The sequence below is a fragment of the Argiope bruennichi genome, chromosome 1 (assembly GCF_947563725.1).
Source record: "Argiope bruennichi chromosome 1, qqArgBrue1.1, whole genome shotgun sequence".
NCBI classification, from domain to species: Eukaryota; Metazoa; Arthropoda; class Arachnida; order Araneae; family Araneidae; genus Argiope; species Argiope bruennichi.
The window spans coordinates 77,071,465-77,091,492 of NC_079151.1; the positions used below are offsets into that span (position 1 = coordinate 77,071,465).

General features: G+C 25.3%; 1 protein-coding gene across 2 annotated transcripts; it reads right to left on the bottom strand.

The window, feature by feature from the left end:
- Window positions 1-1,075: 1,075 nt before the first annotated feature.
- LOC129966717 (uncharacterized) lies at window positions 1,076-19,730 on the bottom strand. Of its 2 annotated transcripts, XM_056081257.1 has the most exons (11): window positions 19,367-19,380; window positions 19,001-19,191; window positions 16,665-16,828; window positions 15,298-15,510; window positions 12,750-12,823; window positions 11,154-11,212; window positions 9,454-9,617; window positions 8,657-8,854; window positions 7,274-7,362; window positions 4,505-4,600; window positions 1,076-1,275 (listed from the first exon to the last, which is right to left on the bottom strand). In XM_056081257.1, exons 3-11 carry the CDS (start codon window positions 16,797-16,799, stop codon window positions 1,266-1,268), a joined length of 1,038 nt encoding a protein of 345 aa, XP_055937232.1. In that variant the 5' UTR covers window positions 16,800-16,828; window positions 19,001-19,191; window positions 19,367-19,380; the 3' UTR covers window positions 1,076-1,265. The 2 variants fall into 2 exon arrangements, with proteins under 2 accessions (XP_055937232.1, XP_055937222.1); XM_056081247.1 differs by having other exon boundaries at window positions 16,665-16,818; window positions 19,001-19,730.
- Window positions 19,731-20,028: the final 298 nt, after the last annotated feature.

Consider the following 20,028-nt stretch of genomic DNA (forward strand, 5'->3'; position numbering starts at 1 on the left):
CAGAACAAATCAAAAGCTTTCTAAAGGATGAAGAATACAAAATATATAAGTTTATATTATATATATATATATATATATATATATATATATATATATATATATATATATATATATATATATATATATATATATATATATATATATATATATATATATTGGGAAGGAGGGTTCTTGGATTCATGAAAATGGTTTATCTCAGCTACAATCGGTATGCTTCAACAGCTTACAATGATAGCAATTACGAACAAAAATGACAGAAAGTATAACTCATAAAAATGAGTAGATATTTCAATTAACATCAAATATATTCTTATGCAAAAGTTCTGAAACTATCCTATTTTTTGTCATAATTTAAAGGGGAATATTATTCAACTTAAACCACTATACCTAAGGATACTTATACATATGATATGGACAACTGAGTATTAAAATAACAAAGATGAAGAGAAAAAAATTTTTTAAGGAAAAGAGACTTCAATCTCAAGATTGAAATATCATAGAATGATTGGCTTGTTCAGGATATTTTTAGGATTCATTCTTCTTACTTTATATAATCTTATATATTATACTCAATATTATACACAAACAAAAGTTGTGAATATTGTTGCATGGCATGGATATAAATGTAAAAACTAAAACATTAAAAGAAGAGCATTGGTGTAAAATTTTTAAAAATTGGAGAAAAAAAATTTAACAGAAATACTAACTGTTGAATTTTAAAAATAATATAAAAATGCTTTTTGTACAATTTGACCTGATTTTACTATGAAAAATATTAAAATTTCGCTGATTTTTTAAAAATAAGAATGGGAGAATTCTTAGAGAAATCTGCCACCCAAAAAGTAATTACCAGCCAAACTGATTCTGCCCTGTAGAATGCTTTGAATGATTTTTGCATCATGCATATCAAATCTCATGGTTAAATTACAAACTCTTATAAACATTATCATGTTAAATAGGTTAGAAAATCCTAATAAATAAAAATTAGTTAACTACAATTGAACACTGATATGTTTATGCACTATTTTTAGTAAATAGACAGTACATAAACAAATATTTGTGTGGGAGATTAATGTTTTAAAACATGCTTTATTTAAAAACAAGAAAAAAAAGAACAAAACATTGAAAATTCAAACGAATAAAAAGTTAATACATAAAAATGATATAAAAAATTCTACAGCTATTATTTTTTATCACAGTATAAGTCTATTTACATAAAATCCCAAGCTCTAATGAAGAAATACAAAATACTTTCTATGCCTTTCTCATGTAAACCTATAAATATAAGGGGAAAATAATAAGAACAACATAAGAATCAATATATAAAACAATATATTTATATAATATTATATTATGTAAAGAAATGTGCCTTTTGTATATTTTCAGAAATGTAGTTATTTTTATAAGCAACAAGTAAAGACAACTATTTTAATATTATAAAAATTAAGTCAATTTTAAAATCTGTTAATTTACAATAAGTACTCAAATAATTTCCATTGCTTTCAGTACAAAGAGAAACATTTTTAAAATTTATTAATTAAATATATGTTTATAATTTTAAAAACAAATAAAAGAATACTAAAACTATTGTACTATATCCAATAACAACATACTGGCAAATACTAAGTATAATGTTTAATGTACCAGTTTTCACCAGCGTTTGCATAGTAAAAAGACTCCAACATAGAAGGGGGAATTTTTTTACAAACATTTTTTTCAGTAGTGAATAAAAGTTTCTGTATTTATAATATTCTCAAAATTACTAAGGGATTTCTATTTCTGCTAGCTATAATACCAAAAAAAAACAAAATGAAACAGCCTTGTTTTAATTAATCAGATCAATAAATAGTTTAGATATACTTATTCAGGTAATTCAGGAGAATTATAATTTAATAAAGAGAAAACAGAAAATCTGCTAAAAAAAAAAAAAGGACGGGGGGAGGGGGTCTGAAATAATCTCGTATAACATACATCTCAATTTGTCTTTATGTCTATATACTTATAATAAAGCTCAATGTGTGTGTGTTGGCGCTCTACAGGCCAGGTCATTTGACATACAGCTATCAAATTTGGTACATGTATACCTTAGCGGTCGGGAATGTGCACCTGGGGTCCCTTTTTTTGAAATTTTAATTAGAATTTTAATTATTAATTAAAAACTAACTTTCCCGCCAAAAAAATCTTCCATTTTCCCCACAGTAAGGCTTCAGTTTTTTTTTTCCTCCCAACAGTAATGAGGCTAGGGTTAACATTTTTCGGCGGATTATTTCAAACGATTCTGTTTATTTTCTTAATGTTTTAGGCATTTAAAATTAAACATTGTTAATTATCCATGTTTCAGATTCATTCTGAAGTACTTTTGAATTAAAACAACACAGAATAAAGGAAATTAAAAATGTATAATCTGCATAGTGTTACCCCAACTGGCGTAGAAAAATTCACGCTTTTGCGTTACCGTAACTGGCGAAGAAAATTCACGCATGCGCATTGTGTTTTGATTGTTGACATGACAACCATTATCAACGGATGATTTAAATTATTTTTAGGTTAGATGCATGCTTTTGTAAGTAAATTGTATTCATGTTAGTTATATATTTTTCGTATATGCTTATAGTTTTAAGTACATCGTTTTTTAAGTAGTTTTTTTAAACCTGTTTTCGACCGATTATTTTAAACAATTCATTTTATTTTCTTAGTTTTTGATGCATTTAAAACTAAACATTGTTAATGAATCGATCTGTTCATGATGAATCTGAGAAAATTTTGTTGACAAATTCTTGAGATATTACATAAATTAAGAAAGATATTCTTTAGTGCCCATAAAGTTTAAACGCTCAGTGACTCTATTATCAGTAATCATATTATTAAAAAAAATGCTTTGTTTCAGTAAAAAATATTATTATATTAATTGCAGATTAATCATTTACACTTTAATTTAAAGCATAAATTCTACGAGGGGTAACAGAAAATTAGAGAGATACATATCACGTTATGACTGAAGGCCTTTATAATATTATGAGTGAATTATATGACTATCAAAATTTGAAGTTTTAAAATATTTTGCTGAAGAATCTATTAAAGTTGGAATTGCGTAAAATATTTAATGGTACGACCGGAGTTTAACCCCCTGCTTGTCACAATTTTTAAAAATCGCCAACAACGGCCTTGCGAAATGTTCAAAAGCAAAGGATCAGATGTTCAATTATAGTGCATAATAAAGATTGCCAGCTTTGGCGCGTTATCGCAACTTGGCGAAGAAGGGGGTTAAACTCCGGTTCAACCTATTTAATTATTAAAATTTAAACGAACATTAAGATAGTTTAATTATTTGTTTGAATAATAATTGAAATAAGATGTTTGGCCAGCTGTGAATCCTTGTTAGTTTAAAAATGTTTTATATATAATTATTCAGGTTCCCATCCTAGTATAACTTTTCTTTTTTTGGGGGGGGGGGGGGTGCAGGAGAATGAAGATTGTATTTTAAAAACTTTGAATATGCCAATACTTTGATATTTGCCCTGGATGTCATTTAATATAGGTACACCTTTGTTCGGGCTTTAAATTCAAGTGCAGAATTTTTTAAATTCAAGTGCAGAAATGAACTTGCTGAAAATATTCATATCACCATACCTTAAAAAAGTATCTATATTCTATAAGGAAGAAAATCTTATTATATTTTCCTTTTTAAATCTTCTTTTTACAGCTTTTATGTATATATTTCAAAGAAATACTCTATACTGTAATGATTCTCATGACATGATTTTAAGAAATTTCTGCAAATATTAACTGATTATGATCCCTAGAACTCCAATTCTTTCTTCTTTGCTTGAAAATTTTAAGACTCTATTCAATGGCATTCTTTTCATAATTTCTTTTCAATTCTTATGTTTCGTACTTACTTTGCTTTGTCCAGATTATACCATAAATACAATAAGTAGAATAATTATGGCTGGATTTGAATAATTTGTAAGTGCTATATTATATTACAGAGAGATTAAAAATATCAGCTAAGTTCAAACATATATATCATTCAACTCAAAGGGACAAGAAATGGTAAGAAGTTGAAATTTTATTTTTTTTTAAAACTAGTTTTTAAAATGAATTTGAGCATGAAATCTCTGAGTAAGAGATATTAAATAGATGCAATGAGAATTTTTAAATGAAAAATACATTTTTAATTAAATACTTAAAAAATTTAAAAACTTTATTGTGTTATTTGAATGAAAAGTGACCAATATGCTAATGTTTATACTTATTGTCTACATTTAAAGAAACTCTTCATAATAAAGAATGAAAATATGCAGTTATAAGTTTAAAAATTTCATATTTCAAAGTCCATAAATATTTAGTTTTTATATTTTTAAATACATTTTCATGCCATATTTAAAAGTTCACAAATATAATAGATAGACATATTTCAAAATAAATTTGAAACATATCTATGAAATAAATATATATATATTATCTAATATCTATGAAAATGTTGAAGAAAATTTAAACCTACCAAGATAAACAATTTGAGAACAATCCACTGTCCTTTTTCCTATTTTTCTTAATAACCACATAAGGCGTAGTTTCCTTAAAAGAGCCTTTATACCGCCTGAAGATGAAAAATATTCAAAATTTATATACTTTAAAGCATCATTTATCTCATCTATAATATCTAACAGACAAAAACTTACGAAAGCAAAAGCATTATTTATGTATCAAGGTAAAGATTTTTAAAGGAATATAAAGTAGTTAAAAAAATCAGAATGCTGTATTTTAAGACACAACATTTAGTGCTTTATCATCAAATATGTCAGAAGACAACAAAATTTTTTTTAATTATTATTATAGGCTTTTTATTAATTAAGAAAAAATGATGTTGGGTATAGAAATAATATATAGAATAGATTGTAAATATATGTAACATCTTCCTTCATAATTTGTAGAAATAAAATGTAAAAACTAAGAATTAATTTACACAGCCATTAAAAAAAACCAGCGGGAGCAGTCTTTCTAAAATTTCCTTGCAGTGTAAATGTACTTGTTTAAATTACATTTAAACATACTTGTTTAATGTAGTTGTCTCCCCCCAAAACTTTCTTGCAAAAGTTACTTTCTAATAAAGATGTTATCCTCCTCACTCCACATAAAATTTTGAATCTTGCATTAGGCCACAAATACCTTGTGTGGCATTGGCAAACTACATTTCTGAAATATTCATCTTTCATGCAAATTTAGCATATTTGCTAAATCTATAATGTGATCCTTGGGGATTTCGTTGGTGATTATTCTCTGGCAAGCGGTTATGAAATTCGAAAGTCGAATTTGGTTTTAGATGTATTTTTTCCAACCAATTGAACCCAAAATCTGATACTAAACTATAATAGTAGTCATAAAAATCACATACGTAATTTCATATATTTAAGTTCATGGTATTTTTGAGTTATTGTGATTACATGTTCATAAAAGCCTAGACAGGCAGACAGTCAGCTCCTTGATGGATTCGATTCTAAATTTGAGAAGTAACTATAGATGTTAAATCAGTATACCAAATTTTTTCCATCTAACTTTCTTCATTTTGAATTTATATAATATTTGGGTAACTAGATAGAAAAGCTTCCTTTGAATGGGTTTCACTCAAAATTCAATTGATGCCTACAAATGAAATGTAAAGACAATATACAAAATTTCATCTGTCTAGTGTTCAAGTGTTTTTTTTTTTTTTTTTTGTTTTTTTTTTGTCGTTTCAAGTGTTTTTTTATTTTTATTTGTTACAGATAGATATAACACTAAAAATGTCTTGAGGAGGTATACACTGTATACTAGAAAGTAAAAGCCTATAAGTACACTCACTGCACTATGCAATCCAGAGAATGGTGCATAAAAGAAAAACTAAACAGAAACTTCAAGTTCCTGTTTAGTTCTAGGAAAGACCACCTGTTTAGTTTCACCAAAGGCCAGACCTAGAAAAAGACCAACCAGATCATATCTGGTTGTCTTTTTCAATAGTAAAATATAAACTAAAACCCTTAGAGCAAAATATAAATTAATTAGTTACTGTTAAAATGTAGTAAATATAAAAAAAAAAAAAAAATGCTGTAGAATGACACAAATTAATGAACATTAATTAGTGTCATTCTACTAAAAGATATAATTTTACATCATAAAAAAATATAATTAATTTTTCAATATTTCAAATATGTATTTGTATTATATTTTGTTCAATACTACTTTGAAAGCAGCAACAATTATCAAATTTATGAGAAAATTCTTTTTTTCTTCCATGAAACTATTCATCTTCATCATTCACAAATTTTAATCTAAATTAATCATATACAGTACACTCCCGATTATCCGCGGAATTGGGTGGCGCGGCCACCACGTATAACAAAAATCGCGGATAATCCGAAAAAAGCTAAAAACAGGTATAGCAAAAGATAAAACAGTCATTCCAACTTTGAAAAATCGTTTTATGTACAATAAAACGTAAAATAAACAGCAGGAAAGGTTTAACTAACGCTTAATATTTTAGTATATCACTCAAAACTCACCTAAAATGCATTTTGTTAATGAAAACAGAAAAGTGCTTTGCACTTACGAGAGGCGTCAAAGATACACAGAAAAATTAATACATATGTACTGTTTTAATACTGTAATGTATTATGTAATTACAAAAGCATAACTATAAAACTGCACCTTTTTAAAGAAATCAGAAAAAACTTTGTGCGGCAGGCGCGGATAACCCGCCCGCGGATAATCGGGAGTCTACTGTAGTTGAAATTAAAGTTTTTTTTAAGAAATTATTTTCTCAAGAAAATGAAATTATATGGTAATAAAAATTATATTAATAAGATTCTCACTTCTTTCTTCAGGCAGAATTAAAATCAGATATTTTATAAAACCTTAAATTTTAAATATATACCACAAAAAATTTCTTGGGTAGAATTACTGAAAGCTCTTCTTTATTTTGATCAATTTTCTAATTCCAATTTGTTAATAATTTTTAAGTGGATAAAGTGTCAGCTATGAATAAAATAGAACATCAAATTTATTTAAATGACTATAATGATAGAAATGGCAAGATGCTTTATATTTCCAATATGCAAGTGAACTTCCTTTTAAGAAATAGTATTTAAATTAAAATACTACTTTTAGCACTTTTATGCTTTTACTATTTTTATGTATATATTTACCTTCTATCTTATTGTAATTCAGCAAAAAAATAATTTCTTTCAAACAAAGCATACTTTAAAAAAAAAATCGACTTCTTAATAATAAATCATACCGAATAGCTGATTGCAGTGCTTGGATCCAACTTTGGGCATCACCAGGAACTTTTGACATGAGCAAATACGATATATTCCAGCATTTTACCTGAATAAGAAACAGTTTTTAATATTAAAAAATACACATTTTAAAGCTGCAGTTTATTAGTAATATTTTACTGCAAACTTTAAATTCTGAAACTTTCTTGAATAAGTTATTAAATGATGAGGCTTGATATTCTTCCAACTACATTTCTGCCATTAATTCTTTTTTTCAATGAATCCTATGAAAATATTGAACAACAACAACAGAAGTTCTTATAAAATCTCATTCAGTAAAATCAGAGATGATTATTGTATTAATTGTTTAAAATAAATGGCCAGGTATACAAATGAAAATAAAAATTTTGTTTATCAATTCAGTTTTTTAAAAGTCAGTTAACAATGACAAAACTTTTTAAAAGTCACCAAAAATAATATTTCATAACCAATATCCAAATCTAAATATAATAATTAATTGTACCTCAGTCTATGATTCTACATTTTTTTACAGCCTGTTTAGTAGAAAAACAATTAAAATTTTAAACATAACATCAATTGTTAGTAAAAGTAGCGAATGAAAATGTTACCATTAACTGCTGAACTCAAGTGATTATAAAATTTATTCTGTTATTATCACAAAACTATCACATTAAACTTATACATACTCTAAAAAGCTGCATTATTTTACTATTACATTGATATTTCTTCTAAAATAGTGTCTTTTAGAATAAAAATTGGGCTTCAAAAACTTGTCAAACTTTATAAATTTTTTTATAATGTTCTTTCTAATATTTAATTTTAAAAAAATTTTAACTCTTGCTATGCATTTTAGTGATGCTGTAAATAACTGATGCATAGAAAAACTGCATGCTCTAATAGATAATATATCATCTAATTGCTTGTTGGAAAAACAAAAATATAAAGTATTCATTTAAGAATGAAACTAATTAATTTCCATTTTGTTAGATACAAATTATAAGCAATACAAAGATAATATTTTCATCTTAAATTTAAAATGCATATTATTGCAAATCTGAATAGTCTGAATTTTGCACAAGTAGAAATTTATGTTTTATCTACAGAAAGAGAATATTGTCTTAAACAAAATGAAAAAATTAATTATATATACCTAAGTATATTTCTTTTTATAAGCAAGCACAAATTAATTAATTTTTACAAAAAAATAATAGAAAACGAACTTCAATTCTCAGTATTTAACTGCATTTCAAAAATTATAACTTAGATATATAGTTTTAATAAGTAATGGAAACATAAATAATTTTAAACAGTAATGTTAAAGATACTTTTTCAAATATATTTTACTGTTGATAAAAAAATAATCAAAATAATTAAGAACAAACCTTAAAAAGGTTCCCTTTAACTGAAGGAGTACCAGAAGCAAAGTTTACAGAACATGCATGCAAGGGTAGCAAGGCACAACATTTTAAAGAATCTTTAACATGCCATTCAAATGATTTATTCTGGATTTTACAAATTAACAGTGCATCATCAAATAGTATGAAAGCCAGTTTCTTTGTTTTGTTTGATTTGTAATTGACCTGAAATTCAAAAATAAATTTTTTAAAGTAAAAATTTTTGAAAAATGGATTATTTGTTTTAAGTTTGTTTACAGTTTTGAAATCAAGAAAAACTATTAATAGAACACTACCTTCATTGTTATTAGCATTAAAATATGCCTAAAAACAAATCATATTAAACAGCATTATTGAATCCACTCAATTCATTTCTGATAATCTTTGATCCTACCCTCTACACATTTCTTGATCATGTTTATCATTCAAATGAACATTCTAGACAATCCAAATTTTTTATTTAATTTTTTAACAAGGATAACTTCTAAAATGAGCTTCATTTCAATTGTTATCCCTGAAAACTAAAAATAAATAATTAAATTTGTTTGAGAAACTTTAGTAATAAATCTGAGAGTTATTACTAAAGTTTCTGAGTAGTAGAATTTAATATAATATTTTTATATGATATACACCAATAATATTTTTTTAAACTTTAAACAGGAGAGAAAAATAGAAGCACACCAACATATATTAATCAACAAAATATATCTTCAAAACATTTCAATACGATTGCTAGTCTTGGAACTTATTACTTTTTAAATGGCAAAATAAAATAAAACACATACTTTATATAAACATCCTTCTTTTAATAATATTCTGGAAGGATTCAGAATTCTGGGTTGTCGATCAATTAGAAGTCGTTGTATTTGAAGAAGCCTTAAAGCATTATTAGGCAATGAAGCTTTAAAAATCACATCATCAAATGTATACTGAATAGATTCTAGAATATCTAAAATGTAAATTTATAAACAATATATCAAAAATATATCATTGATATGCATTATAATATTACCTATTACTATTATAATCTCTTTAATTCAAATACAAATCATATGTTTCTAAAATGACTTCAAACATGCAGAGATGGAACTAAAAACTTTTAATAAACATTGCATGCAGTAAGCTAAAATATAAAAATACTTATTTATTATACATTATTAGATATTAAACATACAACATTAGATATTAAGACACAGGCATTATTAAATACTGAAAAACATACAGAAAGAAGGAAGAAATAATATAGCTGAATTTCTAACAAAAAAATTTCTACAGCAATCTATTTAAAAATAACCACTTTCAAGTAACATGAAAATGCAATTTTTCTTTGATTAGAATATACATATGTGAAAATATCAAATAAAAACTTTTTCTTTTAACTTGAACATCTAAAAGATTATTACGTAATCTGAATATTATATTTCTTTTATATATTCTGAAATACATAAATTACCTGCAAATTTCAATGAAACAATGGAAGTAGTTATTTCATTATGCAGAAGAGGATATATTTTGTTATATTTGATAAAGAAAGAATTCTTTAAAGATAAGTGTTTTTCTTTTTGTATAAAATTTACACAAGTTTTGTGCTAAATTTAAATTAATTTTACAATAGGTTATTAGAATCTTTAACAATTTTTGAGTCTCCATATCAACAAAATTAAATCAACAAGATGATTCTGGAGATCATAATCCACAAAATGTGCTGAAATCAAAATGAAAATCCAATAATGAAACTTTTAATAAATATAATTTAATTGCAAAAGTTTACACATTAATTTAGAAAATAACAGAAAAAAATACTACATTTATTTATTACTGAAATTTTTATGATTTAAAACTATTTCATACATATTAATATATACATGTAAAACATATTTTAGCAGATGCATGTACAAGAAGAAGAAACTTTTGAAATTTTAAAACTTTAATTTATTTCACTACAGAAGACATAATTTACATACAAAGAACAAATGGTAATAAATATGTCAGTCTACATCCTGATACAAGAGTAAAAGAACCCAAATTTTTTCCCTTCAGTTACTATGAGATTTTAATAGGGATTTCTCTGATATGTGTTGTCATAGGAAAGGGTAATTTAAGTATCTTTAAAAGAATATTGTAAGAAGCATTACAATATTTACACTCTAAGTGAATGGATTTTTATCCCTTCACTTAGAGTGTAAGAAAATGCTGAGACCATCAGTTTTCTAGAGTGCATGTAGAATTAATTGAATAAAAAGTGAAAATTGGATCAGAAAATAAGAGAACATTTTAGAATGAAGTTAATATGAGCTAAATTAAGATAAAAATTAGGAAATTAAAGGACTCAAATTAGATTAAGAGATATCATTACATACATACATATTAATTATATCAGACTTAAAATTATTACAAATGTATTCCTTTCACATACAAAAAGTAGCAAAATTATAAACTGAAAACATTTATTAATAAGTTAACTAATAATAATAAACTTAAATACCTTTGTAATCTTCATTTTCAGGAACTGCATCACATAAATTTTGAAAAATCTCTTCAAACCTTTAAGAAAAATGTTCATATTTGATTTCGAATTTCAAGAAATATATTTTTCAATTTTATTGTATTCCGTAATAAAAGCTGATATTAACAAAAAATTTATAAATAAAAAGTAATTAAAATAATAAAAGTTTATATAGCTAAAGTTTCTGGTCACTGAATATAAAATATCAATATGTCTCAGCATTTTTTCTAACTAAATAAATGACAAACAAAAATAACAATAAGTTAATTTAATTTTGATACCTACCGAAAAATTAAAATTTCTAAAAATGTATTTTTAATTAATGCTTTGTACTTTTAAAATGATTATAAATTACCATATATTTGAAATATTATATAGACTATAAAGTAAAATTTATTTTTTATAGTTACAGATATTATTATTTATCTGTTTTATTAGCTCATAATATTTGCAGTTAAATTATAAATGACGTTTAATATCTTTTAACCATCAGGAGCGGTCTCCTCAAAATTTTCAAGAATACTCTCTAATAAAAGTGTTATCTCCCATCACCACTCCACAAAAAATTCAAACCCAAGTGACATAGAAATACAATTGTAGTATAAAATTACATACTAAATTTGATTTATTTAAGTTTCTGCATTTTTGAGTTATCAAGTTTACATGTTTCTGAAGGTACAGACATTCAACCCCTTGTTTGACTTGGTTCAAAATTTGATAGCTGTCGACAATATAGATGTTAAACCTGGTTCTGAACCTTATTCATCTGGCTCTCTTAACTTACATTCAAACAACTGAACAGACAAACTTCCTCTGAATAAATTTTGCTCAAAATTTGATAGACATCTACAAATTTGGTATAAAAAAAACCATAAACCAAATTTCATCCAAGCTCAAAGTGTCTGTCACACACAGACAGAAAGACATTTTCTAAAAATGTGCTTTTCGAACTTAAAATTTTTGATGATTACAATACTTTCCTTTGTATATAAAAAAATATAAAAAATAACCAGTTAAGAGCTTACTGCATTTTTCAAATGAATTTCTACAAAGTGAAACTCACTTCCTTTGGAAAAAAAGTGAACATTCAAAATACTTTAATTTTTTTTACGGAAATGCATGCAAATTGAGAAACTTAAACCTGATTTATACAAGTTTTTTTTTTTTAATGATTTACAGTATTTTATAAGATGCAAATAAATATTGGTTCCATTAGTTACTTTTTAAAAATACACTTAAATAAATGCCATTTTTGTTTAAATTTTAAAACAAAAACATTTAATATATATTCGATTCACTATATACATTAGTTAAATATAATTATTTTACTTGCACAAAATGCGAGCAATAATGGTTGAAATACAGCAGAAAACTAGTAATAGTATCTTGCTCTAAAAAAATATGGAAACATTCCATTAAATATCTAGATAAATATTAGAAAACAAAAGTAATAGAAATGAGGAGTGCTTATATTGTGATGATTCTTTTCGTATAAATGAATAATTTATTCTTTAGTGCAAAATTTCAATTGAAATTTACTTTTATGCTTCATTCTTAAGAGAAAAAGTAACTTACTTGGAAATAAGAGAAGTAGGGGATTCGAAAAAGTCACTAGTAGTAAACTCATTTTCTTTAAATTCACAAATTTTCTAAAATAATTAAAATCCATAATTATATCTTATTATTGTTGCAATGAAATTTAAATAACATGGTTAAAGGAGTAAGATTAAATAACATAGATTAGGTACTTCTTTATTACAGCGATCCCTAGGCTTACTTGGCAACAGAATTATGTAAAGATCACAATTATTACTAATATATTTTGGTGAGATTTCTCCACCATTTTAGTGATATAGATATACCTTGAATACTCAGTTGAATCTAAGAAGCTACTATAATAAGGAAGAACCAAATATCATGGAAACAGAATTTACAGCAAATTTGCAATGCAATGCTAGAGCCATATACTTTATGTATATGAAAGAAAAAGAAATATAAGTTGTAAATAAATATTAAATGTGAGTTGATTCAAGAATCATGATGCAAGGCAGGAAATGGAGTAAAAAAATATTATTAAATGGCAAAGCAGCAGTATAGTGATTAGTAGAAAAGAATTACATAACAAAATCGCAAAAATAGAGAAAGGCATTTTTGGAATGTCAGTATAAATCTAGAGATAAAGAATAAGCTATGGAATTTATCAAAAACAAATGATTCCCAGGAATGCAATACAATTAAAATCGAATACTGTCTCTCAGGGATTGCTGATATATGAAGTGTATTGTTAACATTGATCAAAATGCAATTTGTCTGTAATAATTGCTGTTGCAGATAAATGCTCAGTGTAATTTATGCAGATAGTTACATGGACAGTGATTTTTTTAGTCATAACCATTGGCTATACCCTTAAATCACAGTATATCAAAAATAGAAGGATCTCATTGATGTAAAGTATATCAACACAGTATATGGATTAAGATCCGTAGCCAAATCAGAACGCAATACTTATACAATAGATACATGCTTCAGAATTAACATGAAACTCTAAAAAACATATCATTTCCTCTAAAGAAATTAGTGCACCTCAGGGAAGCTGTTTGAGGTTTTGAAAAGTATACTTCAGCAAGTAATAACATATCACCAGTGCGCAAATTAACATTTAGAGAAAAGATGTAGAGGATATCTTTATGTTAGAAGATCATGTTAGCTCTTATTTGAACTTTCTGCATGAAGAACACCTTATCTCCAAATCTATCATACAATATAAAAGCTTTCATACAATATATAAAAATAAGATCCATTCCCATGAAATCAGATCTATTCTTACAGAACATGAAGTTGATATCCCATACCTCATTTAGACAACAAATTTAACAAAGTACCAACTCTTATGCCAGTAACCATTACAGTTATCATACAACTAGATAAACATGGCAGTTGCAGATCTTTTGAAAAAAAATTCAGAATGCTTTAAAAACTGCTGTTAAGAAGAAGATTGCTAGAAATAATAAGCCTTAAATAAATAATTTTTGGATAAATGGGTGAAAATACCACATATAGTAGGAAATCCTATGTTTGTAGATTAGATCTAAGTCATGATCAGATATATATTAATGTAATCAAGTGTTAAGTTTGATTTTATAATAATTTTAATAATTAATAATAAAAATTGATTTTATAAAATTTTTTTCAAGAGTTAATTTTATGAATTTTAGATTTATAATATATATTTGTAAACTCTGCATAATAAAATTTATAGAAAATAGAGGCAAAAAAAATTATGAGACAATTATGAAGAATACTTGTACTTAACACTGAATATATCCTTTCTAAAGCAGGTAACCTTCAAGATAACATAAAAAGCAGAACAGTTATTTCAATAAGGTCAATATAATATATACATAGTAAAAATACATGTCAAATTAAGTTTAAATATATTTTTTGCATTATAAAAATAAATATTTAAATAATAAAAAGTTTATAAAACAATAGAACATTTTTTTTTAAAAAAATCAACAAACATGGTGTACTGATTGGATACCAAATTTCATAATGCATTTTTGAGATATTCTGTTCATAGACATAATTCCACAAATGTGTTTTTTTAGCCCAAGATGGTCTAAAATCCAGAAAATTCCTCAGAATCTAAGTTTTCTGACAATTACAACACCTTCTCCTCACATACTTTGCATTCAATAAATTAAAAATGTCACTAATATCCCCTTAATATGTTCTGTATATTTCCATGACAGGACACATTTTCTATTCAGTTTTGTCATAGAATGAAGCTGATCAAATATACACTTCCAAACAGTACTTCTTTCCATACACCAATTTGTTCAAGAAATTGAAACACATCTATAAGATTATTTAATAAATCACATTATAGATTTTATTACGGCTTTGAATTTTTGCATTCATATACATATGTATAAACAGATTAAATAAAATATTGTTTGGCACACTTATCCCTTTAAAATATTTATGACCGGGAAAATCACAAAAATAGATTACGAGATTCACATTTTTGAAAATGATTTTTAAAATTCAATTAATTAACAAAATTTTTTCAATAAACTCTAATTTCTCTCATATTAAAATTAAATTGAATATAACAGTTTACCTTTAATTCATTTATTTCCATATGTATCATTTTGCAATACATAGCCCATTTATGCAAGTGCGATGACAGCTCTTTCCCAGCAGAAATAAGGGAACATTCACCAGAAATAATGCCAGAATATATAGACTGATGAGATAAAATAATTTTATGAAGATCTTGAATTATATTTTCAGAATTTGGTATTCTTGTTCTCAAAACAGGAAGTAAAATCAACTGAAATTAATAAAATACTAATAAAATATATTTTTTAATTTACTAAAAAGATAATCATATATATATATATATATATATATATATATTCTTTTTGTGGACAGCATATATGCTATACCATCAAATTTTTTATATTTGCTTGCAGATCGTACAATTTTAGTACCAATAAACAATAACAATTTGCTCCTCATATTTAACTAATTTTTCTCTATTCTTGTCATTCTACTGATAATTTTACTCCTTTTCCTATTCAATTATCCCATACAAATTGCACAATTAGGATCATGTTACAAAACTAACTATTGATAATTATCACTGCACATGATAAATTAAATTACAAACTATTCATGATAAATTAAACAGTTAGGAACATGAGTACTTTGTTTACTAAGGGAAGATGATGGGAGGCAAGAATAGTAAAATTCCATAGAGAAAGAAAACAAGGAAAAATTATGTATCGTATCATCTAATTATTTGGAAAAAAAAGTTAAAGCAGTTTTTTTATTTATTTATTTTATTTCTTTGTTTCATCCCAAAGGTTGCCCCCCCTGTCAACTTCTAAATCATAAAATAAAACTAATAATTTAAAAGAATTATCATTATTCAATAACAAAAAATAAGTTTTTATCATAGTTTAATAAGAAATTGCTTTCTTCGACTTCAACGTATTTTGCAAAATTTTAAAATCAAACTACATTATTAAAAAGTAGGAAAAATGGCATTTTTCTTCTTTTTCTCTGCATCATTTTACAAGTAAGTTTGTTTCCCTTATTTGCTCATGATCTATTTTACTGGACAATGAATTTAAATTATCATTTTTTTGATATCATGGCAGAAACAAAATATCAAATTTAAAAGATCTGCAAAAAATTATTCATGCTCATTTGTAATTCTCTAGAGTAGCTACAAAAAAAAGCATTAATATTTAGAATTAAAAGTGTATAAATAATAATATAAAATTTTAAACTAAATTTAAGATGCATCATATGATGAAATCAAATTTAAATTCTATAAAAGAAAGCAAACAGTGTTTTCATCCATTATATTTTACAAAGGTCCAATATTTTTTCAGTTGCCATAATATCATCTAAATTTGTAACATCTTAAATTTAGCTAAATCATGCATGCAGATAAAAAAAAATGCTTTTTTCTTTTACTTTATGTAATTGATTTAGTTGTGTGATGAAGATTTGATCATTCTGCAACAAAGAGATAGATTCCTTTCCACAAACTGAGACAGAAGTTTCTAATTCTTTCCCAAAATCACATCCTTCAGCAGAGAAAGGTGTCATTTTACTGAAGCAAAGCAGTCTAAAAAAATCTTAAAAGTAAATTGATTTAAAAAAATAATGGGTACTTGCCAGTTATAATAGCAACCAAAAAAGCAGCAAGAAAAAATTTTACCCATTTGGTGGTTTCAATTGTCAAACTATATAGCATACTTCAATATATTTTTATAATTTGAAGAAATTTTTTCTAGCTGCTTTTTGATTGCCATTAAAACAGAATTGTACCAAATAATGAATAATTTAATAAACTTTATAAATGATATAAATTGAAATTTGCTATAAGATGTAAGAGTAAAACTAAATAGCATGGTAAAGATTTTTTATCAGTCTCTGCCAAATTGAGCCAAATAACATAAAACTTGCCAATATTTACTAAAGCAAACAGACTATAAAGTTACATATTAGACAATTCATCACTTTTAAAAAATTACATTTTGGCATTTGCATTGTATTCTTCAGTTTAACTGATATATGATCACTCAGTCCATAAATTATTACACTGATTATTGATTATACTTATTAGTTGTCAGCCTGTAAATTGATTCAGTTTTAAATGTTTTTAAAAATATACAAAACTGAAAACAAATTAATTAATTTACAGGTAAACCACTATTAAAAATTTAGTCTCCTTGAGCACCAATATTTGTACAGATTTAGAATGAGTACCAAAAAGATCAACAATTATAATCTATGCAATTAATTATTAGTGTAATTAATTTAATGAAACGAAGTTAGTACATTTACATAATAGGCAGAACTGAAAATTTTATAATGACAAACAGCATACATAGAAGAGCAGAAAAACAGTATACAAGAAATATAGGTTCTAATAATAAAGCATATTACAGTCAACTTTCATTGAGCTGAAGTTTAAAAAAAAATCAAACATTGCATATCTTATTAATAATTTTACTAATATTAAATCAGAGAATATTTTATTAAAAATATGGATACACTTAAAAGTTTGATTATCCATATATATTTTAATAATGAAAATATTTCGCTATAAACAAATAAAACAAGATAATACAATACATTCTATGATTTTAGAAATTCAAATCCCAATAACAATTTGATTATTAGTAAAAAAAAAAAAATAATAATGTAATTCTAAGATTTAAATTCTATATCATTTAATGAAAAATGTTCTATTAAACTATTTCATGAACAATTCGTTTCAAGAAAAAAAGAACCCTAATATTGTAATACATTTAAAAAAAAAACTAAAAAAAAATCATGGGAATAAACCAAGAGCAAACATCAACAAATTCTTTATATTAATTTACAAATACTTTTTCAACATCAGAATAAATTTATAAATTTCGAAAAATTGGCAATTAACTTTTTTTAACGTTGGAAGAAATTTTAACATTTTCATTTCACATAACTTGAGCACATTTATTCATCAATACTATCAATGTTTACAGTTTAGACATTAATTAACAGAACTAAATACAACAATAAATTCATAAGCTGGTATATAAGAAAATCATTATTGCAGAAAAAATGTAAATAACAAGATAAAGATATCAATGTTAAAGGAATTTTTAAAAGGCTAACTGATTATTTCTTTTAAAATTTATATATATTAAAAAAAAAGACCTCACTCTGAAAAAAAGGAACTTTAATAATAGAGATAAATATATATACCATACAGAAAACTAATATTTTAAACTTTTGGGAGCTAAGTAGTTTCCACACTAAATTCTCAATGTGCTAATTCCAATGAAGATGACAATCACTTCAAACTAAAATATATGTATAAAAAAAATATGCAATTCAAAAGATAAGGTTAAGTCAAATGTTTAAATAGAATACTCATAAAAAAAGATTAACACGCATTTAATCGAATTTTTCAGTATATGTATATAATTGAATTCATTTGTTAAAGCAAAACAAAACTTGTATTTAAATAAATAGAGACATTTCTAGAATGTGCCTAAATAAAATGAAAAGGGGAGGGGGGAACCAAATGTTTTAAAAAATAACTGATTCATTATCAAAATAAGTGAACTTAACAATTGAACATTTCATAAATAAAGAGATGTTGCACTTCGAGGAGATGAAAATACTCGACTGTAAATCGAAAATTTGCATTAAAAAAATAATAACTTAGGACATTTTTAAAAATTCAAGATCATTGAAATGAAAGATTTTTTATTCTGGTTTATTGAATCTTCTATCAAAAAAGAAAATAAACTTACCATATACAAGCAGACTACGTTGAAACAGAAACAAATTAAGCAAATTCAAATCTCCCGAACCAGAATTCCGATGAGTATGAGAGGTTAGGTACCGAAAGGTACTCTTGTTTAATTCTAAACTTTTATTGGTTGGTTTTTCGAGTTATTCGTGAAAGCAATTTCTCGTTAAAATCCTTAGTCGCTCAAAATATCTGCCGTTCAGCAAAGAAAAAAAAAAAAAAAAAAAAAAGATAAGACTCTTTGATGAACGAAAACAAGGAAGTGTATTTTTTTGAAGATAAATAAGATATTCAATAAACAATTAAAGAAATTTTAAACAAAGAATACGCTTTACAAAAAAGTCACTTCTTGTCAACAAATACATACAAATTTCAAGAGACTAATTAGACTTCGATTGGAATAATTCTTATGAAATCTTTTCCAAAAACTAATTTCACCCAAATCCCAAAAAAAAAACTTTCGAGATAAATTGTACGGCAGGTAAAATTATCTGCTGATTTCGTAGATGGACCGTCCCTTAAAATTTTCATTTTGCCATTTACCAGTTAATAGATTTGGGCATTTTATGGCAATAAATAAGGTAGTGCCCTTGATGACATCTCTCCTTTAATAAATTGATTAATTTATATTTATATTTGAAGGTTAATATTTATTTATGTGTCGGTTACTATTGGAAAATTATGAAACCATTTATAGGAGGAAGGAATGGGGGTTTGTTTTCCGGCGTATGCTCCTCAACGGATTCTTAGCTTGTGCCGGGTTACCAAAATCAAAACACGAATATCACATAAATTTTAAAATCTGCCAGAAGCCACAAGAAAGCATTTATACTTGTGTTGATATAGTTCTAATGTTTTATTAATTCATAGAACATGTTTGGCAGCATATTAGTTATATAGTTTAATCGATCTGATTGCGCCTGTATACCAGCTCAGCGGAGTTTTTTTTTAGTTTTTTTTTTTTTTTTTTTTTTTTGCCTGTTTTTCATTCTATGTGACAAGTTGATGGAATGCCTTTATCAGGGGCGG

What these genes read in the sequence shown, in the direction of transcription:
- LOC129966717 (XM_056081247.1), bottom strand. Translation starts at nt 16,799, where the DNA reads ATGACACCTTTCTCTGCTGAAGGATGTGATTTTGGGAAAGAATTAGAA. An exon ending in AACTAAATCAATTACATAAA is followed by an intron (nt 15,511 to 16,664) that starts GTAAAAGAAAAA and finishes TATTAATTTCAG; the next exon opens with TTGATTTTACTTCCTGTTTT. An exon ending in GCACTGCAATCAGCTATTCG is followed by an intron (nt 4,601 to 7,273) that starts GTATGATTTATT and finishes TTTCATCTTCAG; the next exon opens with GCGGTATAAAGGCTCTTTTA.